The sequence below is a fragment of the Vanacampus margaritifer genome, chromosome 16 (genome assembly GCF_051991255.1).
Source record: "Vanacampus margaritifer isolate UIUO_Vmar chromosome 16, RoL_Vmar_1.0, whole genome shotgun sequence".
Taxonomy (NCBI): domain Eukaryota; kingdom Metazoa; phylum Chordata; class Actinopteri; order Syngnathiformes; family Syngnathidae; genus Vanacampus; species Vanacampus margaritifer.
This window is the reverse complement of record NC_135447.1, coordinates 12,107,917-12,120,334: the sequence shown is the minus strand read 5'-3', so window position 1 is coordinate 12,120,334 and position 12,418 is coordinate 12,107,917. Positions and strand designations below refer to the sequence as shown.

Below are 12,418 nucleotides of genomic sequence, written 5' to 3'. Positions count from 1 at the left end.
AATAAAAAGCAACTGCACTTTTTCGTGAGAACGTTTCGGCTTCGATCTGAAAAGCTTCTCGATTTCTGGCGGGGGATTCTACAGTACGGAATCTCTCGTGTTTGGTCACCTCTTGGATGAGACGTGAAAAGTTGGTGAGATCAACATTGCCTGAATAACTGACATCTTTCAGGATGTAATGCGTCGGCGTGATAAACGGCCGAGTCATGAGGGCTTCCGGTGGGGAAGCCCCCCACCGTCTGACCAAGGTGCGTATGTTATATAACCGAGACTGGGGCAGGTACAGGATCAGGACACACGGCATGGCAGCCTGATCCCATTAGAGGTTTTATTTTGTGAGCTTTCTTTAGTCTCGCTGCAGGACCTAAGAGGGTTAGAGCGTCCTGAAGTTTGGCTCTCCACCTGCACCGGCACTCATGCGGGGCCATTCCACCATCTTGGAGCTTGTGGGCATCCACAACATGGCGTTGTTCTAGCCTCTTTGGCACTTTTTCTCCAAAAACAGGCTTCTTAAACTCTTAGACTCTTTGGATGTAGACCCGGGAAAAAAGATCAATCTCGATCACCACCGACAGAAGACTTTTTCGGACAAAGACTTCTTCTTCTTCCTCTTCTTCTTGGGTTTGGGTTGGACGATGGGCAATTACGGCTCCAACCTGGACGACATCCTGGCCGAGGACATGCACCACTGGTACAACAAATTCATGCGGGATTCGCCATCGGGTCTCATCACGCTGTTTGAGCTGAAGGCCATCCTGGACCTGAAGGGGATGACTGAGAACGCCAACAGCTACGTGGACCAGGTCTTCTTCACCTTCGACATGGATGGGGTGAGACCATCTTGTTTTCACTTTGACAAATCCGGTCTGGCCGCGGGAGGCCGCATTAAATCGCAAAGGATACGCGGAAGCAGGATGGAGGTAGATAGACGTCTTTCTTAAATACTTTTGCCGTCACAAATCAAAGTGTTTCAAATGATGTGTTAGGGAAGAAGAATCTTTTGTCACCTCGCTGTCTAATTGGCTTTAAGAGTGATCGCGTGCTCGGCCATTATCCTGCCAGTGAGTCAATTAGTCTGAGAGTCATGATGAGGGCGATTTAGGTTGTTCAGTTAATACCAAGAAGGACCACTGGTTGTAGGTCATCTTTAGCCACGGGGTCAAATTTGGCCCCTATAAATTCTGCTACTCAAATAACAAACACCTTTATTTTTTTTTTCCAGCAGTGATTTTGTCCCCGTGTTCTTGTTTCCATTGGCCAAAGTGTGTTTGTACATTCAAAATCCAGTTCTAAAATGCAACAAATAAAACAAAAAAATTATATTGTTCAATGTGGCTGTGTATTTGATTGATTATTTTCTTAAATTCTAAATAGTTTACTGACAGTTTTTGTTATTCTGATTTTTTGAAATGATACTCCTAAATCCCAAAAGGGTCTAATTTCACCCTAATCCGAAATTAGGGAATAAAGGGTTAAAATTGAAATAACATATATTTTGGTGTTCAGTGAATTTATAGCAGTCATTTAATGTATAATTCCTAATTTTCCAAAGAAGAAAAGGGTTCTTGGGTTCTCCGGGGTAAAGGTGGGATACCAGGAAATAACACTTGCTCTCCATACAGGATGGTTACATCGACTTTGTGGAATACATCGCTGCCATCAGTCTGATGCTCAAGGGGGAAATCAACCAGAAGCTGAAGTGGTACTTCAAACTCTTTGACCAGGATGGAAACGGAAAAATCGACAAGGAGGAGTTGGAGACCATCTTCTCGGTAATTAGGATCCTATATCTCAGGGTTCACTAATTACATCATTATCATTATCAGGTATGTTAATGAGCTGATTTTATGAATCAGGTGGGCTAGTGGGACTGGAATTGGTGAACCCTGCAGTATCTGTTCTTGGATTCTTTGCAGAGTAATAATACATACAGCATGAATCAATCACAGTCAGACAAAAATACTAATAAGTACTTTTCCAAGTTTAAATTTATTCACATATTCATGAAGGCTGGCTGGAGGATTAAGTGTGAACTGTGAAGTCAGACCCGTGCTAATCTGCTGAATCAGATCAATGCATCAGGAAGTGGCACAACCACTGACACTGACCTAGTTTTGCCACTCAGGAGGATTCTACTTATTCATATATCGGAAAAATAATCAAGAGGGTTGTTATTTGATGGAAAATCTCAACTGACAAGAGAAGAAATATTTGAGAAAACTAGACTGCAATGGCTACTGTGAGCAATTATGTCCTTGCCCCCCCTATAGGCCATCCAGGACATCACACGAAACAGAGACATTGACCCCGAAGAGATCGTCACGCTCATATTTGAGAGGATCGACGTGAAGGGCGAAGGTAAAGCTCGCTACAAAAAACAACTGATTTTGTCTTAAGCTGCCACGATGCTAAGATTCACCTACCGAATGCATTGATGTAGGTGAGCTGACCCTGGAGGAGTTCATCGAGGGTGCCAAAGACCACGAAGACATCATGGATATGCTGAAGAACCTGATGGACTTGACGCCTGTGTTGGTCATCATTGTGGAGGGCATGAGGCAATGATAGGCGGAGCCGACTGCAAAGCAAGACAAAAACTGTGAGAAAAAAAAGAAGATGTGCTTCAGTTCAACACCCCCCCCCCCCTCCCCCGAGACTGGTCTGTGATGGACCGTCATCTCTGGAGAGCAGGTAGACAGAAAAACTCACTCCTGACATCTCAATGATACAAATATGCACAAATACTAAAGTTTAGTTGAAGTCTCTCAATCCTATTTTAAGTTTTCTGTCAAACTAACATTAGTGGGAGCGAGGTAAGCAAACCTGAATTGACCTTACACCGTCACTTCAGTGATTTAGTGCCTGCATCTTGATTGAGGTTCAGAAAAAAATTGAAATTTTTTAGGTTCCACATTACTGTATTTGTGAAGAGCCACCGCCAAAGCATATTAATGACACACTGGATGGAAAATTAGAGTAGAAACATGAGAAAAAGGTTGTAACATTGTGGGGGAAAAAGTTTTAGCATATATTTTTTTGAAATATGTTGGAATTCTTTTTTAAAAATAAAATTAAAATATATATATTACAAATGAATTCTACTCATATAATATTGCAACTGTTGCATTTTCTTTCTTTTCAGTGTGGCACTAATCAAATTGGTTAAAACTTGTAGCTTTGATTATGCATATTTGACAATACAAATTCAATATTATTTAAAAAAAAAAAAAAAAAAAGTGATATCTAATTGTATTACTTTGTTTCATAGGATTGAAAATTAACTTTTGTGCCTAACACTAGAAGCTCTATTCATTATATTAGCATAGTTGAGGTCTATAAAAGCATAATTTATTTGGTGAGTTATGCTGACGCCGGTCATCCTTTTCATCTCAGTCTTCAAGTATATGATAGGAGCGAGTGACACTATTCTGCAGTGCATGCTGGGAGTCTTCTCTGGCTGGTAAACTGATCCTCTTTAAAACAAAAAAAAGAAGAAAAAAAAAAAGAAGGTTCACTGACTTGTAGCGGAAGTCATTCGAAGCTCCTTCCAATAAGCAGTCCTGTCTATTTGAAGTCACTTTTCATAAAAGCAAACGCAAACAAGTGTCTAAGACATTTGATGTGAATTAAAACACTTTGTTCTCTTGCAGTGATGAATTTCACTGAATTGTTTATCGGCGATGAAGGAGCTACGAGTTTGAAAACTTTGTATTTTTATACTGTACGTTTGTGATAAGATTAAGAGAGTAACTTGAACATTAAATTATAAACAGATCATTATTCTCCAATGAAAAAGAGAGGATAATTGAACAATTGCCTGCCAGCTGATAGTTAAACTTACTATTTGCTCATGTGTTTGGAAATCACTGCTAAACTTGTAAGCACCTGAACTGGTCACAATCACTGAAAACCTGTGCTGACTGCATAACTGATTTGTTAGCATAAATGCTAACTATTTACTTAATTACTTTTAAAAAAATTATTAAAACATACTGAAATACTTATAAACTTGTAAATGATAGTTGAACTGGTTATAATCACTGCTAACTTACAATTCAACTGGTTTTAATCAACGCATAGTATCCAAGTCGGAAGAACTTGTACTAACCTGGTAACTGGAATTTTTAACATCAGTGCTAACATGCTACTAGACTAGTTAGTGTTGACACTAAGATAACCTGTTAAATATTTGCTGAAATTGTTTAGAAATAGTACTGACCACTGGTTGTAACCAACGCTAACCTACTTTCAGTAGGAAAAACCTGTGTTAAGCTGTTAGCATCAATGCTAAGCTGTGAATGACTAACATAATTGGTTAAAATCAGTTATAAACTGGTTGAACGGTCTGGAAAGAGCTATTCTGCTAATTTATCTCTGACCTGGTTGAATTTAGTGCTAACTGTGACATACTTGAAGTGGTTTAGTACTAACCTGGATAGCTGAACTTGTAAGCATCTGTGCTAAGCTGCTGATTTGTCGAGCAGCCGAGTGGCTGACTGTCCAAACATTCAATTGTGCAATTTATTAATTTGTTTACAGTGAAAGTCCTCTTAATAAGTTAATTGTAACGAATCAAGTTTTGTGTTATCCTTATTTGCCTTATCAAATAATAAAAACGTTTTCCAATGTTTTGTTGCATTGTAGTTTTAGTCCATTTATTTAATTTATTTAATTACAGTTGCACACCATTTAGCGCTGTCCAAAACTGCTTACATATTGTAGTTAGATAGATCATAAAAATAGAGATAAGATGGTTAGATGTTTTTATGTCCAAAGCATGTTCAGTTGTATATAAAACAATGCATTAAGGTTACTTATTTATACAGATGTAATTTTATTATGGAAAACAGAAAAATAAAATAAAAAATGCCACATACCAGTAAAATTTATTCTTATGATTGTCCAGTTAAAGTGTCTAAAACATTGAATGGTATACCCCCACGTCAGCCCCCCAAAAGATTTAAGAATTGAGTAGCTACAGGGCTTATGGTATAGATTGAAAGCCAAATTATTTCCTCAAATTTGCTAGCGGTCTGTTTATATGCCTCCCTAATGGATGGTAACTATTTGGATAGAGATACTGTTCTTTACTCATCCTCTCAATGAAATTAAATAAATAATAATAATAAATGTGTTTGTTTTATTTGTAGTGGTCAGACATTTATAGCTGTCGCAATTAATTAAAAATTATTATTAATCAACTTTGTAGAACAGCCTCAAATATAACACTCTGCAGTGAGTTTTGGTCAGATTTTCTTTAATTAAAAACAGCAAGTAGAAATACACATTTATTCATGACAATAAACAATCGGACGCAAACACGCTAACACACTCTGAAGCAGCGTTAGCAATTAAGCAGAAACTTTATTGATCCCTCGAGGGAAACGGTCCTTGCATTCCTCCTCGTTACCTGACAAACTTCACAGCCCAGCCCAGCAACCAAAGTATCTCACAGCTGTTTGGATTTCCCGCTGTCCTGTCGCAGCAGCGTGACATAGAGTCGCAAGAATGAGTAGCAGACGCCCAATGCGGCGTACACGGACGTGGCCAGCAGCGGCAAAAAGGGCAGCTTCTGTTGCCACGGCGACAGCGGAAAGACAAACTCGCAGGCGACGGCCACCACGACCAGACCTGACAGGTAGACCACCTCCAGGGTGTGAAGCAAAGACACCCGCCCGCTGAAATGAGACAAAAATTATGTATTCTTCATTAAGCATTGTGCATTCATATAATGTAATGAATTTCTGTACTGAATTTAAAAAATGTTCTTGTTTCTCGTAATCTTTTCAGTGTGGCGCTAATGCAATACAAAAGGTATTGTAGTATACTGCAGTTATGACTCCAACACATGGTTTACTTATGACAAAAGTTGCAAACAATATCAACTCATGCTGACGTTAGTGATATCAACGCATGGAGGAAAAGGAGGAGGTGTTCCTCGCACCTGTGGAGTTTCCTCAGAGCAGCGAAAGAGAAGATGGTGAACATCAGCATCAGGGCACATTTGATGGGCAGCTCTGAAAAAAGAAGAAAATGATCATGATCCCAACACATGCGGTACAATTCCTGCAGAAAGTCTCAAATCCTCTTTTCCCATTAAAATGAATGGAAATGCCAGTAATCCGTTCCAGCGCTCCCAAAATTACATTTTATATTAAGAAAAAAAAAAGCACTTAACAGAATCGTACTTATGTACCTGCTGGTGTGAAAAGCAGCGGAAACAGCGAGTAATGGCCCGTTGTGCTGAGAAGCAAGAAGATCCCAGCATCCTCTCTGCTCTCGACTGCCAGCAGACTATAAAAGCCCACAGAATCTTAATATGACAAACTTGGATTCGGCGCAGAAAAAGACGAGGAATCAATGGTGCACCTGAGAGGCAGGATGGCGATGAGGATGGCTTTCTCGTGGACGTGCCAGCCGAACGTGAAGGAGGCGAGCGCGCAAACCAGAAGACAGCGCAGGAACCCGTCAGCGCCGCGAGGGCGCCACCAGATGGACGCCAATGCCGGCTAAATGCAGCCACATGCAAACGCACGAGGGCGTCAAAACAGCCTAAGATGGTCGCTTTTTGTCAGACTGTTTTTGTGCGTCTACTCTGTATATGTTAAGGTTTGGCCCGTTAAAACTTGACACAATTTTTTCTTGCTTCATTATTATCAATCAGAACTATGAAGTTGTCACACAAGTTTAAAATACAAATGCCAAACTTGACTTTGTTGCAATGTCTTAAAGCTAATTAATTATTCAATGCTTTTTGAACAATTTTTCAGGCTTTTCACAATGTAGAATTTTTTTTATTTATCTTAGACAATATACTTAATTTTAAATTTCTATAAAAAAAAAAAAAATTCACTGAGCTCCCAAGGTCATCAGTGGCAATGAGTCTTAAAAAGGTACATGGAAACTTAAAGAAGTAAATAAACTTTCTCATTTCTTTGTTTTAATGTTGAACAAAAACAAAAGGTTGCCAGGGTCAGCAGTATCTCTTGTAAAGTAAATAGTTTCCTGAGATTAAAATGGTTTTAGATTTACCTTTTATCGGCTGTCAGAGTTCGAAAAAAGGCCAATACCGATATTCAACAAAATGCCCAATATCGGTGCAGATAATCATCAAGGCCAATTATCGGTCTATCCCTACCAAAAACAGTTCTTTTTTTTATTATCTGTCTGTTAGTCATGATGCACCTTTAGTGGTTGCAGGCATCAAAATGAAAAAGTAATTGAAGAAAACAAGCTCAGTTTTTTGGCCCGATTAATAACAATAAAAATAGGACTGACCAGGATAGACAGCAGAGTGCAGATGACCGTGACGGACGGAGTCACGGAAGGGAGAACCGAGTGCTGGAACTCCTGAACCAACCCGCCCGTCATGGAGGCCTGAGGGAGCGTCGTCTCGTTCAGAAACTTCAAACGAACACCTGAAAACAATACTCATTATTGCCAAGTTTTCACTGTGGACTAAATTGCGTATACGTTACGTTTACATTCTTACCTACAGTGGTCAGGCTTTTATCCAGAACGTTGTAAAGGGCCCACACGTTTGGCGCCCAGTAGGCGTGACAGAGGCCTCGCTTGAAGGGGAAGAGGCGGGACAGCACCTGAGGAAGCTGACCCTGCCATACGCACACAACAATCCATTAGTCTGGCCATCTATTACGATCGCGCTTGTCCTTATTAGGGTCCGCTCACCATGGCAATAAACGGGCCGAAGGAAAGAGAGCACACGGCCGCCACGATGCTGCCGAGGGCGAGCAGGCGAAACGGGCTGAAGCTCGTCCACTTGATGGAGCCGTCTGCAGACAAAAACGCAAACACTTGTTCTCATTATTGAAACACAAGTTTGCTAAGTTCACGCACATGCACACCCACATACAAAATCAAAATTCATTAAAAAAAATATATATATGTAAAAAAAAAAAGAAAAAAGAGAGAGCAATGATGATGACATGTCAAATTGGTAAAATTACCGAATGAACAATACTGAGCCCTATAAAAAAAATAAAAAAAAATAAAAAGAAACACAAGTTTGCTGACTTCTTGTTGTTAAGCAGTGGGGGTGAAAAATCTTTACCAAAATCGGAGCACATTTCACTAAACATTTGTGGTTGAATGTTGTCTTTGTGTCATACCAAGGTTGTCTTGTGTGAAGCAGAAGCTCCTCAGCAGGAAGACGCCGTATGCCGGTGCTACGTACAGGTAGATGTGCTTCAGGTTGAGTAGGATGGAGAAAAGCAGCGCCCCCTGCAAGTGCTGAGACTGTTCAAGACAGAAAGATGAGGTTGGCACGTGGACTTGACAAAGCAAAAAAAGTTCTTTCCCAAGTCTTTACCCGCAGGTGTTTGGCGACGGACAGCAGCAGGAAGCCAAAGAGGAAGCCGTTGTACTGAAAATGAATATCTGAGGAAGGAAATCAAGGAACCATTGCATCATCATTTAATTTAGACTGAATAGTAAAAGTGTCAGCCCCTGACATCTGGATTTTGGCCTGTTTTACTGCTGCTTCTCCTCTCTCCTCACCCCTCCTCTTCTGTGAACTTAACAAGTCAACCGGTTGCAAGATTGTGCTATTTTCCACCAGGGATCCGAGCTAAAAGATACGATCCACAATGAGAAGGCCAAAGTTCCAGAGCAGCAGCACAGCCAAGACAAAAGATGGACGATTAAAGATGTCCCGAGTTCCTTTCCGATCACGGACGCACCTGCAGCACCTGCACACAAGACACCATCACCGTCTACTAAATGCACAAATAATTACACGGATTTAACACCACTGGCGGCGGCTGCACTAACTCTCTGGCAGCGTAGATAAAAAGCATGTCTGTGAAGATGACCGAGAGCCTCTGAAAGAGGACGGTAGCCGGACTGGCGTAGTTCAGGTTGTCCACCGCCAACATCTTGCTGTCAAAGTGCCGAGCGACGTGGGAAAGGCCAAACTCAAACCAGGCGAATAGCGGCGGGTAGTCCAGCGTCCACTCTGATGTGTTCTGCGAGGATGAGAAAGTGACACAAATACATTTTGTACTAATTAAAGGACAAATAGGGATAAAAATGTGTTTTTAAACTGACCTCATGATACCATCGGGACACTGGCAAACTGTGTGTGATGGCCAACCAGTTCCTGTGCACCTCAAAGTCCGTAGAGTGACTATACACACAAATTAAATGAAGTCAAACACATGTGAGACATACTAATCTTTGTATTGTATTAATCTTTTTTTGTTGCCAAAATATCCTTCGACACATCCAAAGTGCGTTGCGACTAAACAGTGACATCTTGTGACTTGAGGCTACATAGCACAAGCCACGTTAAGTTTGTATCATCAACATATTGTACACCATCTAATTTAAAAATATATATATACACTCAACATAAAAAAATAATCTCCGTAAACTAAACCATGGCATACATGTGTTAATATATAATCTTGAGCCGGTCTGTTTGTTTTAGCTGGATGCTAACACAGTGTCCTAGAGCTGTTTTAAACCACAGTATGAGTCAAATGTCCTGAAAATGACACATGTCTTCGTTAAAAGATATTCGACTCACTAGGAGTTGATGAACAGAGCTTTGAGCAGGGAAACTCCCAGAGCTAACGATGGAAACCAGCTCTCTCTGTTCATCGCGGTGGCCGCCATGACGGCTCGTGAGCGTTTGAATTGACAACTTTATTGACTGCAGTCGAAGGCTGTCCTCCACAAACAAACGTGTAGGGAAATATCTTCTAATATATTTTAAATAATACCCAATTGTATATGGAGCACCACACATTACAACAGAGGAAATTTTAAATGGTTTCTAGGCAAAAGTCTACACACCATTTGGTTACCCTAGTTGTTCACGGGAACGACAGCATAACGCCTTTTATTAACTACTTTTGCCTTTTAATTTTCTGGTATTTTTTTTTCGTTACGTCTATAACTGTAAGACATTTTGAAGAGTTCTACTTTGTTTTGTTGCGAGTAAACACTTCCGCTCCTACATCCGGGTTATCGTCAAACAAGGAAGTTTTGCTTTTCACTTCCATACTTACATTTGTATCTAACTTTGAAAGTCAAAACGGGGACCTAATGAACACATTGTTGCGGCGCTGGACGCTGCGGCGGATCCCAAAGTGGAGAGGTAAGTAAATGAGGGGCAATGATGTGCAAATCTCCATTTGTCCTTGTCCCTCTCCCCAGTTGCTGAAGTTTGCATTTGTGTGACAGATCTCCATGTTGGCACCTCTTTGGCGACTTTTGACGTGAGAAAAGTCGAATTAACTCCTCTGGAGCAGCGAAAGCTCACGTTCGATTCACATGCCATGGTGTCGGAGCTGGCGAGTAGTGGTGAGGGAACTACGACGTTTTTCTGGCACTTCTAGCGAGCCAGCTGTTGCTTGAAAGGGGGTCTGGATCTTCCACCAGCATAGCTGATCAAGGCTGGATGCATGGAATGTGGGGTTGTTTGGTTGCGACACTTTTATGTCACAAAATTGTCACTCACTTACTTTGGTTACAGTTCTAGCTTGCATAAAAATACAATATACCATATGTCTGTTTTATACTGCCCTCAGGTGGCCAAGGTGTGCATACCAGAATGAGCATCACATTTTAAATTCCATTTAATTATGTCATTACAGTATGTTTTCATAAAGTATAATATTACAGAGATTGAAAACCACATGATCAATTTTATTTTTTTGACTGGAACGGATTAATGACAATGGTCATTACACTCCAGGTTTGGACAAACGGCAGGCCGAGCTGATCGTCTCCGCTCTGGTGACGTTGACGACGGCCAACATGGACATTGTATACAAAGACATGGTGACCAAGTCGCATCAGGTAGGGAAAGGAGGGCTCGGGCGCTGAAGAGGTGTCACATTCATTTTCCTTGGAGCTCTGTGGATGACAACTGGGGGCAAAAAAAAATCTCTCGTCACAGGAAATCGCGCTGCAGCAGATTATGGCCCACCTGGACGCCATTCGGAAGGATATGGTGATTCTGGAGAAGAGCGACTTTGCCAACCTGCGCTCTGAGAACATAGTATGACTTAAAAGCAGATGGAGAACACATTAGACAAGTGGTTGACTCTCCTTTTGTCTTGCAGAAGATGAAGCGAGAACTGGAGCAACTGCATAACCGACTAAAGGTGAGTGAGATGATGATGGGTGGTGTGTGTGTGTGTGTGTGTGTGTGTGTGTGTGTGTGTGTGTTGTGTGTGTGTGTGCGTGTGTGTGTGTGTGCGTGTGTGTGTGTGTGTGTGTGTGTGTGTGTGTGTGTGTGTGTGTGTGTGTGTGTGTGTGTGTGTGTGTGTGTGTGTGTGAGCGAGGAAGTAAAGTGTCTGTGTTCAGGAGGAGAGTGAGAAAGTCCGGGCGGAAACCAAACTGGACATCAACCTGGAGAGAAGCCGCGTTTCTGACATGGTGAGCGTGTGGTGTGTATGTGTGCAAATGTGCATCTACTTAAGTCAACTAAACTCTTTGCATCCTCTCAGTTCACAGAACAGGACAGGAAACTAATGGAGACCAACACAGAGTTCCATCAAAAGGTAAACAAATTAAAACATGTACTTCTATTGACGGCCAGCGCGGTGGGCTAGTGGTGAGCACGTCTGCCTCACAGTCTGGCAGTTGAATCTGGCCCCTCCTACTTCATGTTATTTTGTTGTTTAACGTGTTTGTTGTATGTTGATGTGAGTTTTAGAGAGCCGAGCTCGAACATGACAACATGGAGACCAGCAAGAAGATGGACCTGCGAGTGGCTTCGCTCAAAACAGTTCTGGAGTCACTCAAGCTGGAGACTATTCGCTATTTAGCAGGTTTTAACTTTAAAAAATTATATATATATATATATATATATATAAAATACTGTCTGTGTAACCGAAAGCCTGTCTAAAAATCCCCGTGTGTTTTGTGTTTCCATAGCGACGGTGTTTTCCTGCCTAGCTATCGCTCTGGGGGTTTACCGGCTGTGGAGGTAAAGTGTTGGAAAGCATGCCGTCTTCATACTCCTCACAAAGTAGTACCAGCCGTGGGAAAACTGCTTTTAAACCTGCTGCTGATTTTTATTTTTTTTTATGTGGAAGTTTCAGTTTTTAAATTGACATGTCAGGACTGTGGAGTGACATGTAACAAACTCGTTTTTTTTTTAATGAAATATGACACTTAAGTTGTAAACAGTGATGTTTTGAAATAAACTTAACTGGTTTTGATCAGTAAGTTGTTTTTCTTCCTGAGCTAAATTAAAGTATTTTCAACCTCGTTGCAGCCAATTATCGGATGTCTGATATATTTTCCTGTGGTGTCGGGTGTGTCAAGTGATAAACTTCCAGGTGATGTTCGCAAATGTGTTCAACATTAACAATCGCAAATCCTTGGTCTGGGTACTGTTGTCAACTAAAACCAGTGTGGGGCTAACCATTTCTCTCAATGTGAA

The 12,418-nt window shown here is 41.1% G+C and overlaps 3 protein-coding genes across 3 annotated transcripts; 2 read left to right on the top strand and 1 right to left on the bottom strand.

The window, feature by feature from the left end:
- Positions 1–285: 285 nt before the first annotated feature.
- Positions 286–4,628, top strand: guca1d (guanylate cyclase activator 1d). Its single transcript, XM_077546703.1, has 4 exons — positions 286–830; positions 1,623–1,772; positions 2,271–2,358; positions 2,441–4,628. The coding sequence occupies exons 1-4, from the start codon at positions 636–638 to the stop codon at positions 2,563–2,565; spliced, it is 558 nt and encodes a 185-aa protein (XP_077402829.1). The 5' UTR covers positions 286–635; the 3' UTR covers positions 2,566–4,628.
- Positions 4,629–5,344: 716 nt separating this feature from the next.
- On the bottom strand, positions 5,345–9,689 carry alg8 (ALG8 alpha-1,3-glucosyltransferase). The gene is made up of 13 exons (XM_077546699.1): positions 9,548–9,689; positions 9,067–9,145; positions 8,791–8,984; positions 8,599–8,708; positions 8,330–8,397; positions 8,130–8,256; positions 7,690–7,793; positions 7,493–7,613; positions 7,279–7,418; positions 6,370–6,509; positions 6,197–6,294; positions 5,945–6,017; positions 5,345–5,678 (listed from the first exon to the last, which is right to left on the bottom strand). The coding sequence occupies exons 1-13, from the start codon at positions 9,634–9,636 to the stop codon at positions 5,450–5,452; spliced, it is 1,572 nt and encodes a 523-aa protein (XP_077402825.1). The 5' UTR covers positions 9,637–9,689; the 3' UTR covers positions 5,345–5,449.
- A 231-nt stretch (positions 9,690–9,920) lies between these two features.
- On the top strand, positions 9,921–12,197 carry ccdc90b (coiled-coil domain containing 90B). Its single transcript, XM_077546701.1, has 9 exons — positions 9,921–10,120; positions 10,207–10,326; positions 10,721–10,824; positions 10,925–11,026; positions 11,091–11,132; positions 11,335–11,406; positions 11,478–11,531; positions 11,687–11,801; positions 11,908–12,197. The coding sequence occupies exons 1-9, from the start codon at positions 10,069–10,071 to the stop codon at positions 11,961–11,963; spliced, it is 717 nt and encodes a 238-aa protein (XP_077402827.1). The 5' UTR covers positions 9,921–10,068; the 3' UTR covers positions 11,964–12,197.
- The last annotated feature ends 221 nt before the right edge of the window (positions 12,198–12,418 follow it).